This window comes from Protopterus annectens, chromosome 16.part0 (genome assembly GCF_019279795.1).
Source record: "Protopterus annectens isolate FY-2018-M chromosome 16.part0, PAN1.0, whole genome shotgun sequence".
NCBI lineage: Eukaryota > Metazoa > Chordata > Ceratodontiformes > Protopteridae > Protopterus > Protopterus annectens.
The window spans coordinates 238,079,326-238,103,550 of NC_056750.1; the positions used below are offsets into that span (position 1 = coordinate 238,079,326).

The 24,225-nt window shown below is 42.5% G+C and overlaps 1 protein-coding gene across 3 annotated transcripts in view; it reads left to right on the forward strand.

Moving 5' to 3' along the window:
* Positions 1–24,225, forward strand: part of PARP2 (poly(ADP-ribose) polymerase 2) — a 1,124,938-nt gene that overhangs the window by 982,086 nt on the left and 118,627 nt on the right. For all 3 annotated transcript variants that reach the window (XM_044058251.1, XM_044058252.1, XM_044058253.1), the window contains one exon: positions 22,694–22,792. In XM_044058251.1, the coding sequence (XP_043914186.1) occupies positions 22,694–22,792 (99 nt within the window). The remainder of the gene's footprint in view (positions 1–22,693; positions 22,793–24,225) is intronic.

Below are 24,225 nucleotides of genomic sequence, written 5' to 3' on the forward strand. Positions count from 1 at the left end.
AAAATTTTTTTACAATCTGGGGCAGTGGTTTGCACATAAACCTGAACCCCAGTGACTTCAAGGACAACTGACACCTCCCAAAAGACCCCCCGGGCCCCCACACAGGCACCCATGAGTACTTACAATTTTCCCAAATGGGAATCCTTTTTAAATTAGGATCCGGGGTTTCCGATGTACTAACGAGGCACAGTATACCAACCATTACATTGGTCATGGCAAACTCCACTTACAATGTGTGTTGAAGGACAAACACACTCTCCAACTTGCATTAGCCATGGACTAGGGCACAACGCTAGTGTTTGCAATTGTACACCTATGTTGTGGGATACACTAACAATGTTGGGCAAGCCTGGTGTAAGTAGTGCATATCTGAACAGAATGCAACATGGTCAGATGTACACAACTGGCCCCAACCAGGCTGTTGTGCCCACAATCAGAATGTAAAGCAGTGATAGCAGTAAAGCCCAGGTTACTGTCCACCACAGTCAAAGTACTGCCAGTACACTATACAGTACTACAGTGTTAGGTCAGTGTGAAAGGATGTTGGCGACTGCATGCAAAGTATCCCATGCAAACACTGCAGGCACAGTATAATCCTGTTGTGTTCACACACAAAGCAGTTGTACAGTAACTACACAACATGACACACAACCCACAACCATGAACGGGTGATAGTTTGTGAAGTTCACACACATCCACAAATGTGGTGGGCTGCAGAGTCCAACATATGGAATGCTCACACTGGGCATGCTCACACACTTTGACAACATGCCATGGTAAGGCTGAACTGGGCATGCTCACACACTTAGTTTGTGAAGATCACACACATCCACAAATGTGGTGGTCTGCAGAGTCCAACATATGGAATAATCACACTGGGCATGCTCACACACTTTGACAACATGCCATGGGAAGGCTCACACACTTAGTCCAAATCTTGGTTTAGCAGTGGGACACACATATCTGGTATTGTTATGTGTTATGCCAGGGACCAACCACATTACAGCAGTCTGCCCAGTGCACACAGTTAAATGACTACAGAGACATACGTGATATAGTGGATCCCTCCCATATGCAAACAGTTTCCACAGATGCAGAGGTTGTTCATACCAACAGGGAATGCTATGGCAATAAAGATATGCAAACAGTCTATCAGCAACAAATAATGTGCATTTGACAATTAAACATAATGGTGTAGAGGTCAACACTAGGCTGTTTGCCCTAGGGAATGACAGCTTAGCCATAGTGTGCTTGGTGTCTGCTTCCCCACAGGATGCACATTCCCCTTTCCAAACACAGATGATGTCAGCACCCTAGAAGTACAGCAGGAGAAATGAAACTCCCCAGTAATCCGAATAGCGGCTCCTAATGCGTCCGTCTCAAGTGTCATGACATAGTTAGATAGGGGTTCAAATCCTGCAAGTGCTCAGTGTGTGTGTGTGTGTGTGTGCGTGTGTGAGGTTGGCGTGTGTGTAAGTTTGTGTGAGGGAAATGTCCCTTTTGGCAAATAGGAAAAGACACTCAGGATGCACATTCCCTTTCTAAACACTGCTGATGTCAGCACCCTATAAGTAGAGCAGGAGAAAGGAAAACTCCCAGTAATGCGAATAGCGCACTCTGCTAATGCGTCCGTCTCAAGTGTCATAACATAACTAGGTAGGGGTTTGATTCCTGTGAATGGCAAGTGTGTGTGTCTGTCTGAGGGGGGTTAGTGTGTGAGGGAAGTGTCCCTTTTGGCAAATAGGATAGGACACTACAGGATGCCCATTCCCTTTTCTAAATACTGATGATGTCAGCACTCTATAAGTATAGCAGGGGAAGAGAAAACCCCCAGTAATGCAAATAGCGTGCTCAGCTAATGCGCCTGTCTCACGTGTCATAACAGTCAGATAGGGGTTTGAATCCTGCAATTGGCAAGTGTGTGTTCTTGGCTGAGGGGGGTTAGTGTGTGTGGGGACAATGTCCCTTTTGCTAACTAGGTGAACAGACTACAGGATGCACATTCCCCTTCTACACACTGTTCAGCAGACGGCCATGGCCCTGGCACAAGTCTGTTGCTATGATGCCCCTTTGGAAGATGCTTGTGTCAGCTGGGTAGTCGATTATGGTGTCCAGTTTGCAGTCATCTGCATATTTGGACAGCCACAGTTCATCCGTGTTGGCCTGTACCTCCAATAAATATGTACCCAACAAGAGGGTCCCAGGACTGAGCCTTCTGGGACACATCCTGGAACTGTTATGGGGTCTGGCATGGCTCCAGCAATGCTAACCATGTGGGTTCTGTTCTTGAGCCACTGTGCAATCCATCTAGTGACATAGGGCTCATATTCAAGCTGGTGAGCTTGCCTAGAATGCCCAAGTGGGGTATTGTTGCGAAGGCGTTTGCAAGGTCCAGGTAGGCTGTGTGAACCACCTTCCCCTCGGCAATGGCCTTGGTGACTGTAGCAAAGGAATCAACCGGGTTACACCCGGTAGTGCTGGTGTGCTCCCAGTAGCCCTGAACCAGGCATCTGTTACTGCACACATATCGATGTTTCCCCTGCAAAGGAGTGTTTTGGGTGCATGCATCTGGAGGTTTAGACATCTGGCGTTGGGTAGCATTGCTCTTAGTGTCTTATCCCTTGTGATACCTATGAAGGTGGGTTTGTCATGTGAGCCCTGCCTAACATAGGCACTAGGCACTATGGGGTAGCAAGAGGCTTTGCCAATATCCGATAGGCCAGGGGTGACAGGTGCAGGCTGTCCCTAGCAAAGCAGGTAGTTCAACAGGAGATGGATGTGTGAAGGTGTAGTGCCTGTGACTACTTAGCAGTAGCATATATGACTGCTCACGTGGACACATGTCAGGCAGGTCATATGCACTGTGTCACAGTCAATGTACATGTGAACAGGTCAAACAGTGGCAACCTCTCAAGTGGGACATGGCCATACATACAGTAGGCTACACAGATGGCACTAGGAGTCCACAGAAGCCCTATAACTATGCATTGCAGGTGTGATCGGTATTCCAGGGTAATTGCAAGCAAACATGCATGCAAACAAAGGTACAGTGAACAGTGCTCCATGTAGTCCATTGTACAACAAACAAGCTGTACCAGTTCCATAAGGTAACAGTGCACATATGCAGGCGCTATGCACATGTACATGGAAAAACACTGGTCAGATGGCCAGGGTCCAGTCTCAGTGCACACAAGTGTAATGAACATGCATGTACTGTCAGGATGTACAATAACTGGATATAAACCCATGTGCCCATACCTGCAGTAATACACATGTCAAATAACAGACACCGATCCTTCTCTCAGTGGTGCCATACTTAGTAGGATGTATGCTCCTGGCCTGCCACCACAGTATCCCTGACATGTATGGGACTCTCCCTCCCGTGACATTTCGTTATGTGTGTTGGGGCTGTCTAGCATGGTATGAGGTGTGTGCATGCAGTGCTAGTGTGCACCTGTGTGTCCTGTACCAGTTGTGTAGTTCTGCACACATATCAACTTCCTCACACATCTGCATTGCAGAGTCTAGTGTGGCCAACATGCCACTTGCAATTTACATGTCCATCATTGTGTATTACTACATTCATTACCCATCCCTGTGCTACCTATGTATGTAGGCTGCTGTTGACATCATTACCACTAGTATGCCAACATGTGCAGATGATACACTATGGTACTTACCATGGGTGTAGACAACAGGACATGACAATCACACAAATACTGCATCAGGCATGCTGTGATATACCCACAATTAAATCAGCACACAGTACTGTTCAAAACATGATACTATTACTACACATCTATGTGGTCACCCTGTGCATCAGTAACATGTTAACCTGTACCTGCACAGTTGTTACAGACTGCAGGAGGTGGCACAGTTTCAACATATGCACAGGGTGTGAACTTGGTATGCCTGGGTCAGCCACCCATACCACCAATTGACATGTATGTGTATGTGTGTTGGTGAGGGACAGCAGTAGAAGGTGGGGCAGTGTTGATGCAGTGTGTGCGTGTATGCGGTAGCCCTAGGTGGTGTTATTTTGCATGTGTGTATGGATGCACACAGTTCCACCTCATGGCTGCCATATACTGGTGTTTGTGGACAGCCACAGACTGTACCTGCCAGGTCATACAGATCAGTGTCTCTGGCCACGGACACGGTACCTGTGCCTTGCAGGGGTGCTACGGACCGTATCCGGTACCAACCCAGACTGGGTACTGTCATCAGAAGCAGGTGTTCGCTGACTGGACACAGAGCCCTGTCGGCCCTGGCCAGAGCCACGTGCACGTGGTCTCCTGGGGCGGTCTGATGACAGCACAGACCCAGCATTGCTGGGGCTGCTGCTGGCACTACGAGGCGGCCGCGGCCCTGTTGTCGCACGCCGACTGCCAGCTGCTGCTGTTGCTGGCATACGCCCACGTCGACGACGCAACCGCCCACCATCCCCCTGGCTCATGGCCATGTAGTTGTGTAGACGGTGTAATATGTCCCCAACGTCCGTCTGACGTCGGTGAAATCACGGATGGCGGCCGCAATGTCACGCGCATACCGTCGGTCATGGCTGTGCGACATGCTGTCAGCTCCCTCAGACCCTGTCTGGTGTACCGTTCCATACGTGACTGTGCCTGCATGACAGTCCGGAACATAGCTGAGGTTGTAAGTCCTCTGTGGGCACGTCTGCCAGGGGCAGTACGCCCATGGATGCTCCCACGAGAACCCCTGGACATCTGTCTGTGTGGTACCATGTCTGGGCCATGCCCATGGCTGCTGTGTGGGGAAGCATGTGCCGCAGGTACCACATTACCCTGGTCAATGCCCACTGTATGCTGTCCATCACCTAGGGACAGTGGTAACAAGGGGTGTATTGGCAGGATAACTGTGCGCATGGATGGTGTCGACAGCTGTGTACTGTCAATTGGCTGACCAATGGCGGACGCTGGCATACCGTCCTGTGCCACTACACCAATGTCATCAGTAGCAGTACCCACGGCACCTGACTCAGGTTCCCTGCTAGATAACACCAGAGCAGCAACAGAACCTGTGGGAAGGAAACAGGAAACACAGTTTACAATGTCTGCACACTGCCAGCGATGCACACATGCACAGGTGCACACATGCACAGGTGCACACATGCACACTTGCACACTTGCACACTTGCACACATGCACACGTGCACACAGTTTCACACAATTGAACAGTACTCAGTATGCGTGATATTGACACACAGACACAGACACACCTACATGCATACAAGGGGCACCACTAAGTGTGCCAAAAGGTACTATTACTACCAACATCTTAACAGGTAAAGTAAATAGACACTCACCAGCATGGATAGGCTGCAATGCAGTGATACCGGAGGGTCCTGCAGACAGGAGGAAACTAATGTTAGTGGGCACAACTGTGCCAATATTACTGAGTATGATACAGGTCAGGAGTACCACAGTCGCCTTTCAAAGGTCTGCAGCTAATATTGCGGATATCACACTTGCACATTATATACTATGGTTGCAGCTACAAACAAAGGACACACCACACACATGCATTAACTACCAGTGTACACAACAGTCAACTACACATGTGACATATTACCTGCACGTTCAGTGTCCTGCTGCTGTGCGGCTCCAGCCTCCATCATGACGCATGTCTACTGCTGTTGTTGTTGCAGGTGGACTGGAGCCACTACACTCAGGAGCAGTCCCTCCAGTCTGGTGAGTGGGGGATGTGTAGCCACCCCACCACCTGTGGCGACCTGTTGCCTGTGGATATCTGACGCACGCTGATGGACATGTCTAATCAAATCACTGCAGTGATGTCGTACCTGCTCATATGTCCTATTATGCATGCCTATATCATTTACCCGCGGACAAGGTCCTGCCACAGTGCAGCCCTCACCTGCTGATTCTGGCTGGTGCGGGAAAAGAGTGTTGCATAGTCCCGCACCAGGCTCTGGTGTATCTCCTCATCCTCAGCCACGGAGTAGGTTGCATGTCTCTGGTGGGCCATGTACCTGGGAATAAAGATAACATGGTATCAGCAATCTATGTTGGCAGACCTTGGCACACATAATACACATGCTACTTGACTGTCATGATACCACATATCACACATATGTGGCAGCTGTCTGTCTATTGGTGGATACACATGTAGATGGCCAGGTATCAGTGCTCGGCCAGCAACTGTTGTACAGTACCTGCCAGGCTACGTATGACATACTACTGGACACCAGCAGTCAGAACACCAATTCAGGTGAGGTGCACCTCCTCACTCTGTGTGTTTGTGTCTAGGTACTGTATGGTACATTGGCGACTACTATGGGCTGACAACACCCTGCTTGCCCTGGATATACATATCCCACCTCCACCACCAGCACAGATGGCTACAGTGCACAACATTACAGATACAGACGTTACACTTTGTAACACTGATATGGTATCCTTACAGCCCACTGGGCCAGTGTCAGAGACATCACACAATGCTGACCCCTACACAATTGCTTTCTACAGACATCTCCAAGACCGCATGGCTCATGCATTCCCATATATGTCGAGGGCACTGTCCACAAAGGGACAGCATCCTGTCCGCGAACCCCAGCCATATACTGATTGTATTACACTTGATGTAAGCTACCGAGACAGAGCATCAGTCTCCGAGGGAGGGTATGTCTGAGCAGCACTGGTAAGGATCTATTTCCCATCACACTGACCACATGGGCAATGTTGAGTGGGACGTCAAGCGTGATACTGCAGATGACCAGGAGGCCTACCTGACCTAATTAGCGACCTGGTCAGGAACCATCCTCTATGCCCATGGGTAGTACACTACACATATTTCACCTACACCACAGCTAGGCGACATTGTGGCGGACAGGGTCAGTGCAGGTGTCACCCCCCTCCCCTGTATTAAGGCATGGTTATCCCTGCTGACCCTAACCTCAAGGTCATCACAGTTATCCAGGTGAGAGACACCCACAGGTGAGCAGAATACACGACATGGACGAGACCTGCTGGTATCCCCAGTTGCATGCTACATACCCTCTGACAGGCGCTAAACACACATATAGAGGTGCTATGTTACACTACCTGGACTACAGGGTATGTACCTGTACACTGGAGCACAGCACCAGTGGTTCCACTCCATGCAGGAGGCACCTCACCATACCAATACAATACAACACAATACATGACATTGTAATACAATACTATACAATATGCTAATGCCCCCGTGTCTACAGCAGCGTACTGTTCTGCTAACTTGACAATTGTGACACATGTGGTGTGATGGTACCTGCTGCCGTCACACAGTTACACAGGGTGACACATATGGCATATTACCTATCTGAGTGACATGCAGCAGGGGTATGTGTGACATGTACACATGGGGAGTCTCACATCGTAACACTGTGTGGTTTGTTGCAGGGTGTGTCCTGTCTGTGAGTCTGAACCCGTACCTACACATGTGCACTAAATTGCAGTGGCACAGACAACACACAGCAGACAGGTAGGTTGTGGATGGTGGGCGGTGGTACAATGCCTGTTGGACATCTGTCATGGGTGTGACCTCCATATGTGCATCTGGGGTGGTAACCTGTACGTGGGCGGCATATGTGTACTCTATGGTGTTGACAGTCACTGTGCAATGGTACTGTGTTTGGGTGCATTGTCACCATGTTGTACATGTCACTGTGTCCTTCTACATATCTGTTGCTGTCGTGTGAGGTCCATACCATGGCATACATTACGTGCTGTGGGGGGTACACCGACCTACATGTCCATGCCTGACTGACCATGTGTGCGGACACATACCATGTGCAGCTGTTCCAGGGATAGTGTGCCACTGTGACTATCATTGGGGCCACTATTGTACACATGTCTGACCCTGACCACCCCTGACACATGCAGTGGTGGGCGGACACTCATTATATGGTGGTTACCTGTGTAGGTGATCTGGACTGTGGTATGATACTCGGATGTGACACTGGTGTTCACTCCGTGCCTTTGTCACCAGGCACCAGTTGCAATACATCTGTACACATGTGCCTCACTCCAGCTCTGTATACATCTCTCTCTCTCTCTCTATACATATATCTATGTATTAAGATATGTCTATATGTCTATTTCTATATACATGTACATATGTGTGTATACATTTGCACATATATATATATTGATGTACTTATTCTGCTGTAGATGTGGGGGGGGGCACAGAGGGGGTGTGGGCGACAGGGGGGGGGCAGGCTGTGTTGCAGGTCAGCATATACAATCATACCTGTAGGTGGTCAGATCAGTCTGTCTATGTATATGTATCTACATATTTCTATCTCTGCATGTGTGCATTACATAGATATGTCGCTACAATATTCTATCAGCATCTGTCTATGTAGTCCTACATCTCTCTCTATGTATGTATACATATATGGATATCATATGTATATATATACATATAAGATATCTACACATACATATGTTGACATAACTACATAGCCATATGTTGGACAGGTAAGTCGGCATATATGTCTACCTTACTGTATACACACACTAACATACTGCTAAACATACATAGCTGTGTAATCTAATTAGTACATGGCAGTACAACCTACAATCAAACAACATATATATGTGCACATAGATGCTCACACATACTACTGTATGTACATCCTTCACTGATAGGTGCTGTATATCCCCTGCCCATTACACATCTTCATATACATATGGATACAGCCCAATAACACATATGGAGGGTTCACAGTATGTACACCTTGATAGTATTACTTTACAGTACCTGTGTTTGTCACAGCTGTGTCTGCGAATGTCTGTCTCACTGTCCTGCTGCTCCGATTCACTGTTGCAGCTTCCAGGTAGCTGTTGCTGGGGATTGCTGTCTGTCTGCTTAGCTGCAGTCTAGTTCTGGGTGTGGTTCTCCCTCTCTCTCTCTCTCTGTCTCTCTCCAGGTGCAATGTAATTATTGCATGCGTGGACATGGAATACAGCATACTTTTGTAGGTATCTGCATATGCCCATGTGATGGCCCTGCACCAATTGTTAGCCAGCATTTGCTAATTGCATGCAGCCTGTTGTGTACTGATTGCAGTTCTCACTGTGATTTCAGAACTGTGCTATAAAAGGGTGTGTGAAATAGGCGTAGCCCTTTCAGATGTTAATGGCAGGGACCATGCTGTTATGCTGTGGACAACATTCTGTGAGTGTAAAGGTTGGTATCTCTAATTTTACTCGGGTTGTGGGTTAACATTCCTCCATTCATTTCTCCAGTTTCCTGTACTGACTGTGTATGTACACTAACAACTACTACTATTGTTGATGTGTACATGTGTGTGTGTGTGCTTTCCTTTCACCTTTGCTTGCACTCTGTTGCTACGTCTTCAATAGTTGCCTTTCACTGTCAGTACTGGTGTGCCTGCTAGGTGTCTTGACTGTTGTGTGCTGCTGTAGCTTTCCTATTTCCCATGTACATTCACACCCTGGAATGCTTGCTATATCTGCTAGGGTGTTACAGCATGCAGTGTGGTCTGGCCATGGTGTGGGCCTTGACATCTATTAGCATATGTGGGTATGCTGCTGAGCAGGCCCCAGAGGCTTTCAGGTTCACCAGTTATGTGCCTCATGGAATGGTACATATCAGTGGGGTGCACCCATTAATATGTCTGGTATGCTGCAGTTGTGACTGTGGGTTAGCATGAGCATAGGTATTACAACACTTTTTCTGCCATGCGAGTGGTGAATACTTTCTGGACCCCATAGTTACCATTGCATGTGTTACACCTTTCTGCCTACTGTTTGTACATTTCACATGGGGTCTGTGGGGCATCCCTGTAAGACATTCACTGTTGCTATGTCTAGGTTCTTAACTATTCAAATATGGTGGTGTTGTACCCGTCATGTGTACAGATATTTGCAGGCTGTCCACATGTCTGCCTCATAATTTGGTCATTATCTCATGCACACCTTTATCTGGCAGGTCAGTCTGGGCTCAAGTCAGAATATGGTGACGAACATTCAAGTTCCAGACTACATAGCCTTCCAAACATCCCACAAGGTGTAGACCCTGTTACTTTCTGAACTGCCTGCATTTGTTGTAACTTCATTTGTAATGTGTCCCTGGTTTTGGGCCTTTACTCCACATATTGTATTACTTGGTCCGGATGTGTTCCTGTAAGAGGTTGTGGGGTATGGGCAGTGCTTCTCCTGCTGTGAGTATGTGTGTGTCTTGCAAGGTGCTATTGTGACATTCTTACCTACTAGCTTCCAACTAGCATGGCTGTTTCTGTTCACACACTACTATTCTGGAAATCCACCAGTTTTGTTTGTGATTCTACATGTCATGCTTTGTGTACTACACATCTATATTCCCTTTACATTCATTCCTACTGTTAAATGATATATTTACTTTAGCACAGTGTTTCTATGTAAGAGTCATGGCTTAGTGGTAAGACATGCAGACTATAGTTGCCAAGGTCCTGGGTTCGGGACTCACAGTGGGATTTTATTTTTCTTTTGAACTGAGTACAGGACCTGTCAAAGTGCCTAAGGCACTTTTAAGCAGTTGTAACCGGGTTAGCGCTGGTTTGCGCGGAGCTCACGCATGCGCACTGGCGGTTAGCTCCGCGCACACGAGCGCACACCCGCTTACAACCACTTAAACGTGCTTACTCTTGCGCACACCCGCGCTATTTTCTTTGAAAGAAAAGAAAACGGGGAGACAGGAAAGTGGTGAAAAAGGGGTCACAAAGAGGGTAAGACAGTAGGGAAACAAGCTTGGGATGTGCAGGAGGGATGTAGGTAAGGCCCATAGCTGCCCATTTCTTCAGCAGCAACAGCTGTGCATATGTATGTAATTTGGTGTGACATTTGAAACCTTCCACCCCTGAGAGAGGTGTCAGGACAACAATAATACCTGTTGTACAGCCAATTGGAATTGATGGGTTCCATGTCCAGTAGACATGTGTGCGGAATGGGCAGCTATGTATGGGGCGTAATTTTTTTGTGGGTACAGAGTGCCCTTTTTTTTTTTTTTTTTTCAGGTGAGAGTGGTATGTCAGGTGAAGGTAGTCGGTACAGCTGGGGAGGTAGGTTGGGTAGGTTAACAGACAAGACAAACAAGACACATACAGGGGCGGTGTATGACACGTGTTGGGGGGTTACACAAATGACGGGGACGGAGGTTGGGATGTCCAGAGCCCATGAGCCCACAGATGGCAACAGTGGAACTGATATCCCCACCCATAGGCAGTTGCCACTGTTCCTTCACTGCCCAGGACGGGGCTGTGCTGGGGGCTGTGTAGGCGGGGCAACGGGCAAGCCCGTTAGTTGCGCCACCCGTGCCTCAAGCTGGCGTAGGGGCTCGAGGACAGAGTCCCGAATCTCCCTACGCACCACAGTCCGGACGCTACGGAGGGTGAGTGGTGGATCTCCTCCGGCCACGCTTGCAGAGGGGGGGTGAGCCCCGTCCCCTGCAGCGCTTCCACCCGCAGGTGGCACAGGGCCACCGGAGGAGGGTCCGGACTCGGCACTAGTGCCAGGTGCACTCGCCAGCTGAGGTGGGAGAGGTGGGTCCGCCGGAACCCGCCTTCCCTGTCGTTCTATGTTTTGCATTATGTCATAACAGTTTGGGTTAGTGACATATAAATACCATTCACAGTTAGTTTTAACAGCATGCATTAGTATTCCCATTAACCACACACCCAGTTATTCACACCATTGAACAGCGTGCATAGCACATGCATAATTTCAACAGTAATACACAGTCCAACAACATGCAGGGTTGGTTGATGGCAACAGGCCATCAGGTGTGGATGTATGAACAGGGCGGATGCATCAACAGACATGCAAATATATATGACCCAACAGGACAGATGTCCAGGGGTGGTAATTGTGATTGCACATACCATTTTCCCGTGGAATGGGTTATAGATGGTTAGAGGGTGGGGTAAATCAGACATATTATTAACACCTTCGAATACAACCACATATGCTGTACATTTATAATAGCTACAGTTATGTACACACTACTGTTCAGACTACAGTGTCCTATATGTTAACTACTTAACCTTGCAGATGGGACTGTTACTGCAACATAAGTCTACATTTTATTGCTGTTCATACACAAGTCATATCGAAATTATTGCAGATACATCTCCTGTTAACTGTTCTTTCTATAACTGTAGACAGGTGTGGATGTTTGGGATATCAGACAGTCATCCTATCTGCATATTTCAGACTGGGAGCAGCATATCCAGATTTTGGTGTACACATTCCACATGCAGCAACACTTTGAACAGATGTTTCTGTTTGGTTTTGGGTCTCACATGCATTTAATTATGTCCTGACTGCAGTATACTTTATTCAGGGGTTATTACTACTGTAGTGCTGTATTCCTGACACTTTCTCACACTCTCTCACTTGCTTTCATGTTACTATTCAGACTGGTACTTCTAGGCTTTATTGACATGTTTTAACAGAAATTATTGCAGTTATTTCCAGCACTCTCACTTCTGTCATGTTTCAGTATTTCCACATGTATACATCTCACACAGGTGGATTCATCCTCTTCTGCAGCTATACTTTACCTGCTGCTGCTGTTTGTGTACTATTTTCTTACAGGCAGGGCAGTTTTATTTACAAATATGTGTTGGACAGTCTCATGATTAGTTTCATCTTACAGGCTGGGAACTGTTGTAATCAGGCAATACTTGCATAAACTTTCACACTCTGTGAGTTGCAGATTTAATTCCTTCCTGGCTACACTGCACTCTTATGCTAACTGTCATACATTTATACATCTTTACAGTTACTAGTTGTGGATTACTGACCTGCCTGGTGGCGCAACCGCACCAGCCTATCAGCATAGGCTCTGCGGTTCGCAGAACGGACACCTGCAGCTGTAATATAAATGAAGTAATATTGGAATACACATCTCCATGATTTCAGGTAGTTTAACTTTCTACAAACATAATTAATTTATACTTACTCAGTGGTGGGGCGTTGGGTGATTGCCGGGCCTCCTGGATCCAACGGTTCAGTTGGTCCTGCTTACGTCTCTTCAGGTCCGCATGGTGGTGACGGACCTGCTCACCTGTCCTAGGAATTCCTGTGGCACTGGTGAGTTCATGAGCCAACTGGTCCCACGCCTCAGCCTTGTACGCTCCCCAAAGGACCTGGCCCTGCATGAGTTGGGCCTCATGGTTATGGACTAGGAGCCAGGCCATGTACCTGGACTCCTCAACACCCCACCTCTGCGCCGGGCGACTACCCTCACCTACACCTGACATTCTAACTGCAGGTCTGTTCTACAATCGTTTATGCTGTGTATTCCCGCCTATGGGGCTTATATAGTCCATTTTTCCCGCACATATCTGTGATTGGCCAGTTTGGGATTGTATCAACTTCAGTAAACCTGCATTGTCATGCTGTGGTTTGTATTCATTCCTATATATGAGCTGATATTGCATTTCTATGAACTGCTGTCATGGTTAGTGGTTCTGTACCTTGACTATGGTGTATAGTATCCTGGGTTCGAACCTGGCCACTGCTTTTTATTTTTCATGACTGTCTGGACATGTTGAGGGGTGTGTCTGTGTAAAGGCATTTTGGATACGGCTTGCTCACCGTTGCCCGTCGGTTAGCTCGTTTGCGCGGTGCGCCGGTTTAACACTTATTTGGCTATTGGCACGCATGTGCGCTTTAGCGCAATTAGGGCACATATATTTAGCGTGGTAAACCACTGCTCGGCTACAGGCACTCATTTTGCACCAGTTAAACCTATGCTTATCTACGGGCACATAATCTCACTCTGTTGAACTGTAGCTCAGCTATGGGGCATATAAGGCAGTTTATATTCATTTCTTGGCTCACATTTATTCAATATAAATAGGCTATTACATTGCATTTTACATATATTCTGGTTTTATGTGTACATATATGTGTCAGAGACTTGTTTCATGCTTATTTTGAGAAAAAAAAAAATTGTGTTGTGGGGGCTCGAACCATGGATGCCTACTCTGCAGCCGGCATCTCTACCGCTTTGCTATTGCTTTGTGGCTTATTTTGCATATGTAGTTCTTATCTGCTTTCACGCTGACTGCTAACTGTAGCTGCGCTTCACGCACGCACGAGCGCACTCACAGTTAAACATTTTTACGATTTAAAAAAATATTAAATGTACATTGATATTTCTTTTATGTTTAATAGTCTGTAGGGGCATGTGTTGTGTTGTGTTTATTCACATTTCCGTGGACTCTGTTGTGGGTGTGTACTTTGGACACTTTTAGACTTCTGGGGGCGTGTCCGCTTGCAGGGCTCAGCCTACGGACACGCCCCCTACTGTCTTACACGGCCGTGTTCGACTTGGGTGTGATTCAGCATGCTCTCATGAATATGCAGAGCATGCTGACATCACTCAGTTTAACTGCAGCCTCCGTGTAAGAGTTATAACTCTTACACGGAGGCTTCGTGAATCCTGGGGTACGTTTATTTACAGTTAATTTGTTTGACTAAATATAATTATTGAAAAAAGTATTCCTGCAGTGTTCTTACATGTTAGAAGTTTAACAGTGGGGCTATGTGATAAGCTACTTGGAATTATAGAGAAGTTATACTCATTTTAACCAGCTATTTTTTTTTTTATGTTAAATAAGAGTCTGAAAATGTTATGGCATGGAGAAACATATGTGGATTCAAGATTTTTATGTGGTTCACTTGTATGGTTCTCTATGCATTGTTAGTTGACTCTCTTCCTGGCACCATGGAAGTGTGGTTATGCGCTGGGTAATAGCAGAAAGAGTTGAGTGCTGTGTCATTCTTCTGGAATTTATACAATAAAAAATGGAACATGTGGTGTGATGAAACATTGTTTGACCATCCCATTATATATTTTTATCGGGAGTGTTAGTGTGGATAACAGATTCATGCAATGTGAAAGGTATACAACTAGAAATGAAGCTTATTTTTTCACCTAGCGGTTAAATCAAAGGTTGAAATATTTGTTCAAGAGATCCACATGATGTCAGGTCAGTGGACTCGAGAAATGGATTAAAGATGGATTGGGGCAATAATCAAATCAGGTAGTAGGTCAAACAGTACAGGAGTAGCAACTCTTATAAAAAAATCTCTGAAGGATAATATACTACAGCATAACTTGGATGAGGAGATGGTGTTATGTAGGAATTAAAAACATATTTTTCAATAAACCTATACTGTTATTGAACTTGTATGCATCTTGTGTCGAACACACATTTGCAATGTCAATTTGTAAAATATTAAGCCAATGTCCTAATTATTATAGGAAAAGATTGGAATGTAGTCAATGACCCTATGTCTGACAGGGGATCTACTTTGATCCATCGAAAAACCACTTCATCGAAACTCACTTACCCATTCCCAGTTCAGCGAAATTTCACTAACGAAAGCACAGACTGACTACATCCTTTCCCTGAAAAAGGAACCACTTGGCCACCATGGTGAATTTTGCCCTTTCTGCAATGAAGTTGATCTCGGAGTTGGAATATTTAAGTGGGGGGGGGGCAAAGTCTCCCACTTTGAGTTTAGTTTTGCACCATGTGAGTTTTTCTGTCACGGTGGCCAAGTGGTTCCTTTCTCAGAGAAAGGATGTTGGCAGTCCATCATTTCGTTAAAGTAAAGTTTTGCTGAACTGGGAATGGGTAAGTGAGTTTCAATTAAGTGTTTTTTGATGGATCAAAGTAGATCCTTGACAGGACAAGTAGGACTAAAACACACATTGTTTTAGTAGCAGTCTCAATGCATTATCAGAAAAATTTATGTTTTACTCCCATTACTATAAAACTTGGGCTAGATTAGATTTTTTTTTTATTTAAGAAATATTTTTGAGATCCAAAATTGACTTTCATAAAGAACCATGGTTCTTCTCTTATCACTCTAGAATTATACTGTAAACTGGACCAGTACATTGACTATCAAGAAAAGAGGATATAACTGGACTCTAAACCACATCTTACTTCAAAAAGAAGATATTGTTAAGAAAATTCATGAGGTAGTGGATGAATTTGAGTAACCCTTCTAATTCCCATAATCCCAACCCTTAAAACCTAGATCAGGGGTATACTTATCAACAAGGCATCACACTATAAAAGAATCTGTATAGTTCAAAAGAAAAAACATTGAAAGGAAAAATCTGTGAATTTGAGGAGGAACGTTACCTAAATTATACACACACACAAAAAAAATGACTTCCAAAAAGAACTGTTTATTGTATACACTAAACAAGTATCATTCAATAAGATGAAAATGTTAGCTAGCTATTCCAAATGGACACAAGTTCCATCAAAACGACTAGTGAGAATGATGAACATTAATAAAGCATCTCCCTTAATAACCAAAATAATATATCAAAACAAAACTGACTATTCAAATGCTGAAATTATTTAGATTTTCAAACAGATATATTCTCAAACATATGGTAAGCAGAATTCACTATTTACACTACAAGAAAAAGATCAATTTTTAAATCAGATTTTCCTAAACGGAACCAAAGCCAGCAGGATCTCTTTATAGTGCAGTTTACTAAGCAAGAAGTCTTATACATAGTAATCTTAAGGTGGGTAAAGTCCCTGGACCCAGTGGCTGTACAGCAGAATTTTATATAACTTTTAGTCAAAAAATCTCAAAAGTTTTATTGCAGCTGTTCAGTTGTATAAAAGAAAATGGTATCGCAGACTTGTCTTAATTCTAAAACAATACTTATTCCCAAAGTGATTTCTGGCACTAAGCCCACTAAATTATCTACCAGTTTCTCTTATAAACATAGATATTAAAATATTTGCCCCACTATTGGTAAACAGATTGAAACCTTTATTACCAGATATAATCTCACCTAACCAGTCTGGCTTTCTTCAGGTCAGACAAACCTGTGATCACACAATAACTTTAGATGAATCGACTTTATTATCTAGATGGTATAACCGCTCTATATTCACACTTGCTCTGGATGCTTCCAAAGCCTTTGATAGACTCAGTTTAGACTTTCTTTTTTCAATAATGCCATCTTTTGGCCTAATGCAAGCTTTTATTAATTTAATAAAAATTCTATGCACAAATGCCCGCACAACCTTAAATAGAAATAAGATTACTTTATCTCCATTAAAAATTAGTAATGGAAAAAGGCAAGGATGCCCATTATCCCCATACTTATTTAATAGATGTATAGAACCACTCTTACTTCTTATAACCCAAAGAACTTTTCACTGCATTGCTATAATAACTAATACAAGGCTTGCATTAATGGGGTTTGCTGATTACTTAAATATTTAATTTGCTCTACCCAATACTGATTTACCAAAAATTCTGCATTTCATTGAAACATTCTCAAAATTCTCTTAATTATTAACTCAGCCTGGATAAATCATCTATTTCCCTTTAATTCCAACTTATCTAATCAACTACCTTCCAGAGACTGAGATTAAACTAAATGATTTATTGAGATATCTGGGTATATCTTTCTATCATGACCCAATTAAGTTTTACCAAAACAATTTAAAAAATTTTGGACAACAATTGAACACGATTTTCTCAACTGGAATAAATTAAAATTTCTTTTGTTGTCAAAAGTGGCTATTATCAAAATTAATATACTACTAAGATTGCTGTTTCAATTCAACACATCTAATATAATAATACCCAATAAATTTTCCAAAATTGTAAATACAAATCTATCTAAATTTCTATGGGATCCTTAATCGGTTTGTATTAGTTATCAAAAACTGGATTTATCCCCAAAAGATTGTTTTGGGCCTTCTGGACTTTAAGCTCTTTTATGATATAATAAATGCTAGTAGAATTATAGCAGTTTCTGATTATTGCCCAATAAAAAGTAAAATGGAGTTCCATTTGGATAAAAATTTGGTACAATCAAGTAAGTAATTCCAAATATCCTAAAGCCCTACCCTTTTTCAATAAAGAAAATAGTGGAAGAATCAGAATAAATGTTTAAAAATAATTATTTTGCAAAAAGTAATTAAATCCCTAAATCTGTTAAGTCCATTTAAAATCTTGCAACCGATTCACCTTAATCTAAATGTTAAACTAAATTCAGTGTTAAACTTAAACAACTATCCATAATTAAAGAAATGACAATATTAGACATTTTATAATAATAAAAAACTTTCAATAAATGATTTGCGAATTGCCCTGAACCTCCCTAAAAGCTATTTGGTTATATTGAGTCAGATAAAATAAATGGCCTTAACCTCTTAGAGGTTCCAAGGTTTTAATGACAACACCATAAATCTTTGCAGGGTGTTGTGGAATACGTTCACACTAAAAAATGCTAGCAAATACATATAAAGTAATTCTGGCTATAAAATATCAAGATATTTTATATCCAAACTATTTGACCAAATTAAAACCAGCAGTTCAAAATAAGCATAAAATCCAGTCAGTTCAATTATCTTTAAAACTACTCCCATTTAAAAAAACTTGTATATTCCTAGTTAATGATAATAAATAATACATATTTAACTTCTGATAAACTTAACAATTACTACTCTACATCTTCACCAAACTATTTGCACTGTGAAGTCTAAAGAGCTGACCACTGTGTCTTGGGAATTTGCAGTTTTGTATATCCCTCCTCTTGGATTAACAAAGCAAAAAAATACATGCTTTAATTACCCTTTTCTCACTGATGCAATTTTACATCTCACAGATCTAGCTTGACAGATCAAAGATGTCATGGGATGGTTTTAAACAACTGGCAATTAAGTGTATAACATTCTTAAGTTAATAGTCAATAACTAAGGCAAATGTTCCTGCTATACACAGTTTTGGAGTACACTCCTTGTTCATATACGCCAGTAAACTCAAATATTCATAAATAAATATAAGTTAAATTAACAAAGAAAAGAAATATCAAAGATCAACAGTTATAAGATGTTTCATAACAGTGCGTGGTATTGCTGTTGTGTTAATGAAAACCATAAAAAGCATTCAGCACTTTGTGTACATGTTATATTGTAATGTGTTAAAGAAGTAATCTATATGCATAAATACCACATGTTGACGAAGTCTTTGATTATGTTATAAAGAGTTGGATAGATTTTGTGCTAGAAGGCCTTCAGCAGTCAGGCATGGCTGTTGGAAGAAGGTGAGAGTGTGGCGTTTGATAGGAGATGGTGACAGTTGATACACCACCCCAACCTCGTAGAAAATGGGAGTTGATGATGACCTGTAGTCCAGCCAGACTGCTTAATCAAATCCTTTCTGAAAGCCCTAACTTGGTAATATTGTAGCACCCATCCTGAATGCACAGGAATATTCCCAATGTCCGGTATAAGGTCACCAGTCTAAATTTTGCTAGTCTTTGGAAAACAAAAAACAGTTCTCCTTGAAGTTTAAACTTAATTATTGATTAGCTGACCTCTCGTCTACTGCAACCTAGTGGCTTAGCAGGTCTGAAGTGTATTTCTTAGAAGACAGTTCTTAATGGTCATCTCTTCCACACTCAGTATGTTTGAGCTGTAGGCCTTTATTTGTGGGGAATCCTGTTTGGTCTTTCATAAAGATCCTATGTCCCTAAAGGATAACCGCATTTTCTTTTGAAAGTGACAGCAGAGCTTTCCTTAAAACCAGTTAATTTCCTTATTTCTTTGTCAGGATAAAATTCAAGAAAAAGTGAGTGAGAGAGAGTGAGTGAGAAATCACTTCCTACATTGTTTGAGCACTGCCAGATCAAATTTTATGGGGAAAGAGTATACATTCAGGAAGACAGACCAATTGCTTCCTTTATTATGAGTTTTGAGAGGTTTGCAGTGTCTTGAGAAAATCCTGTGCAAGTGATTTGCTAACTACATTGTCTGTTGTCAATGAGAGGTTTGAACAATGCAGCTGTCTCCGAGACCACTTCACCATTTTTCTTTATTGTCTTCACATCCTGCTTTGCGAATATTTCTTTTGTGGATGTCTTTACCGCTGTCACTTTGTTCTGTGTTCATGCATTAACCAAGCATTATTTCTAAGGCTGTGATTCATAGACTTGTGACTTCTTTGGCACCTTGGTACTTCAGACTCATTTTTTTGGCCATCCTTCATTTCTGGTCTGTCAGGGAAGTTTAATTTTTCACTGCCTGGGCCTTCCTTCATTTTTGGTCCATCAGAGAAGTTTAATTTTTCATTGCTTGGGATTCTTGTCTTTGCTTTTCTGTTATGAAGGGTCTTCAGAAGCAGATGTAAGACATATGTATTGCCCCTTCAGTTAATTTTTGAAAAGCCCTTTGCTGTGAGTGCTTGTTATTCTCCTATTGTTACCGTGTGCATGGATGGTCTGTCCATCCAGCCTTTGTATATGTATTTCTGTATGTTTTGGGTTCGTCTGTAGTCTTGTGTTCCCATTCATTTCAGGTTATGCTCACCTGGTGCATGGAAGTCAAAGGAGCAGACTTAGAAAATCCTGCAAGCTAAGTGTGTGGCTTCTTGATGTCTGTTGGCTTGGGGGAGAGCACATGCGTCTCTAAACATATGAACTAAGGACATCAGAAGAAGAACCGCAGTGGTTTCTAATGCAGGGATCCTTTTCATAGATCAGCTAATGTAGAAAGCCGATGTGTATGTATTTAACATTTTAATTTAAATTGCTGTGAGTCTTTCATTAATTATCCAGTCACATAGGCTTGCAAATTCAGATTGTGCTCATTGGTAGGTAAAGGTGCCTATAAATCCATAGCCACATGAGTTTGTAGGGAAAAGAACAGTCAGTGCTGGTCTCTCATGAATGCACTTTCTAGCCTTAATATTTTTTTTCACACTGTTGGAGTGCTGTTGCATAGCCTGGTGCAAGCTACATGGTACCTAGCATAAGTCTTGCTCTTTTTAATACTGTAGTAATTACCAAAACGTTTTAATCTCTGATGTCTGACAGCTGAAGTCTTGAGGGAATGTAGTTTATCAAATATGGCACTTGTAGCTTTCAGGCTTGTCATGTATCTTAGACTGAACAGCTTCATGGCCTTCTAGTTGAAGCTTGCTGTCCTGCATTGAAGGTTGTAATCCACCCTTTCAGAATGATAGCATTTTTCATAGCGATATTATCATTCATGCATCAGTTTTGTTCAATTAGATACTAACTTCACTCTTGTCATTAAAACTTTTATTTGACTAATTTTTTTTCCGGATGGGATTGTCTTCAGAAAGGAGTAGAGCCATCTGGCTGTAGACCAAGACGTACTTAACATTGCATTAAGCTTTAAAAATCACAGATTTGCTTTAAAGATGATAAAGTGCATGATATTGTACATTTGAATGCAATATACACCAAATGCTACAGCAAAAAAGCTAAAAATGATTGAAGTATCATTGCAAAATATTGTAATAGTATTACAGTAAAGCAGAAATGCTTTAAATTAGTACACACTCATTGTCCAGAGGATAATGCTAAAAAACTATCAGTCTAGTTATTTTATTTGAAACCCCCAAGAAAGGCAGTTACTAACACACATTTACTACACAATGCAGTTAAGATGGGCTGCATTAAATGTAGGCTACAGTATCATACTATAGGTATTTTCTGATGCCTCTGATGAGACCTTTGACTTTTCTTTACAAAGGCAGTGGGTTTAATATGCTCAAAAAAACAAGTGCAAGCACACACAAATTACAGGAGAGCAAGTCATTTGAAGCTTGGAAGTTGATTCAGAATTACCTAGGCACAGGGACCATCTCATATGGATGCTGAGTGCTATGAGGTGGTCTCTGTGCAGTTAATACTCATGGGACATTATATGCTAAAATAAAAATGAATAGTCCGTCATTGTCATGATTGTGAGACTAGATTAGTGGTTAAGGATACGGCAAGGCTGAAAAGTAAATGCATTGATTTGTTTTTATTGCATAGTTGAGATTATAAAGTTGTAATAAAATGACTACTGGATGGAAGTTTTCATGGACAGATTCTATGACTGAAGTTATAGGAGTATGAAACAGTTTTGTTTGTGTCTTTTGGCTTTTCCCGATTAGGGGTCGCCACAGCGGAACTCCGGTCCGCTAATGATTGGCAGTAGATTTTTACGTACTAGCTTGCCGGGCCTAACGCACAACCTTCAGCGAAGGAACGCCCATTCACGCATGTCGCCACACAGAAGATGCTCTAACTGAGAATCGAACAGGCAACGTCTAACTGTGAGGTGACAATGCTACCACAGCTAAAGTGAATAAATCTGTTTCTAAGACAGTGGGTGGGGGGGGCTAGCACAAAACATTGTGAAAACATGTATTCTTTCTTGTCACTCTGAGCCAAGCCAGTCCAGGAAAGAGCAACGAGACCATGTTGTTTTAGTCACCCTTCTGATTTATAGTCATTTAAAGTCCGTTACTAACCACAGGCTCAGATAGCTGATTTTAGCATCTAATCAAAGTAACAAATGACAGCTTCATTTTGTAGGAGTCTATTCCACTTAAGGTAGTGGATAGAGAGGAAGAAAACAATAAAAAATACTTGTATGAGTAGTTTATTTATTACTGTTTTTTCCAGTTTTTTTATTTACTTAAATGTTATATTGTTTTCTGTTCATCTTTTACATGTAGTTTTTTTGTATAGCTTCTGCGTATCAGAGCAAAGTAATAGTAGATGTAAACCTAAGTGATTACATGTGCACATTCACCTTAGAGATGAAGGGAGCTTCTTTAAATACTTTTTTTCTGGTTTCCTTTTACAGTTTGGAAAAGGAATTTACTTTGCTGACATGTCCTCCAAAAGCGCAAACTACTGTTTTGCTTCACGTCAGAAAAACACAGGGTTGCTACTGCTGTGTGAGGTATGTTTCCTGTACTGAATGTATATGTAATTGAGAACAGCTAATAAATAATGTGTACTTTTCTCCCCTCCAAGCTGTATATTTTTCACTGTACCAACATTTTAAAACAGTAAAAAAAAAAAAAAAAAAAAAAGTAAAATAAATTTAATTTTAGAAGCTTCTGCTATCATAGAGATATTCGGCAGTCAGTGGTAACAGTAAACAGTGACTACAGGCCTGCAGTGATAAGTATGGAATATTTTGCATTCTAGATTTTCCCCATTCTTGCTGACTCCTTGGGCCACTCCTCACAGTCTAAGGAGTATGGGACTCTTTAGTCCATCTCCTGGATGGACACTTGTGGTATATTCATTCATTTTTTGATAAGCTACTTATCTACACTGTTGCATGGATGCCAGGGCCTATCCCAGCAGTCATTTGGCACATGGCTTTTGGAACTCATTCTGGACAAGGTGCTGGTCTATTGCAGAATGTTCACTCTCACATGTAGGCATTTTAGAAAAGTGGCAGTTAACCTGCTGCATGTTTTTGAGAAGTTGAAGGAAATCCATGGGAAGATCCCAGCAGATGCATGGCGGACATGTAGACTGCATGCAGAAGGCATGCCAGCTGAGAAGCTGAACCTCTTGCTGTGAAGTGGTAGTAATACTTGCGGTCTTACTGACACATCTCATTAGTTATTTCGTTCTAATGTTTATTGCATCAACTGCTACTTTGCAAGTCACTTTGGAGGTCGAGTATTTGACATTAACAATGTTAAGTAAATTAATTGGGGCACAGCTTTCAAATTCAGAGATGGTAAGTAGTTAAGGTGTAGCAGAACACTGATTTTTTTTTTTTTTTGTCTGAAATGACACTGTCAGATGATTTGCAAAAGCAGAGTGAGAGACCAGTTGCTATTTTATCTTAAAAGAAACTTAATAAAAACAAATAATTAAGAAGCTACATCTTGGCAGCTCATGTAAAAAGTAAATAAAAATGTCTCTGGGTAGTTTGCAAAATGCAGATAGGGTACTAAACTGCCCCCCCCCCCCCCTTCACAGAAACTAGGAGTTCAGAGTATTACCATTGTAAGTCATTGGAGAACCAATCGAGTAGTGACCTGCCTGTGTTATTTCACAAGAACACCAACTGCACTGTGAGAAGAGGACAGCCAGGCTGTAAAAATCATGTCAGCATGTAAGGGCACATGATACTGTTGTTGGGGGTATAACAAATAATGCTGTCCATTTAAAGTAATGCAGATTGATCTGTGCTGCACAGATTATTAAGCTGTAGTGAAAACCTTGAGGTGAGGTGTAAATACGAGTTTGCAACATTTAAAAAGAATATTTTTTTCCATTTCATTTTTACGCACTAGCTTCTCCAATTTGCTAGGCAGTCTGAACATGACACTGCAAAGTTCCCATTTTAAGCGCACTGTTTTGATACTC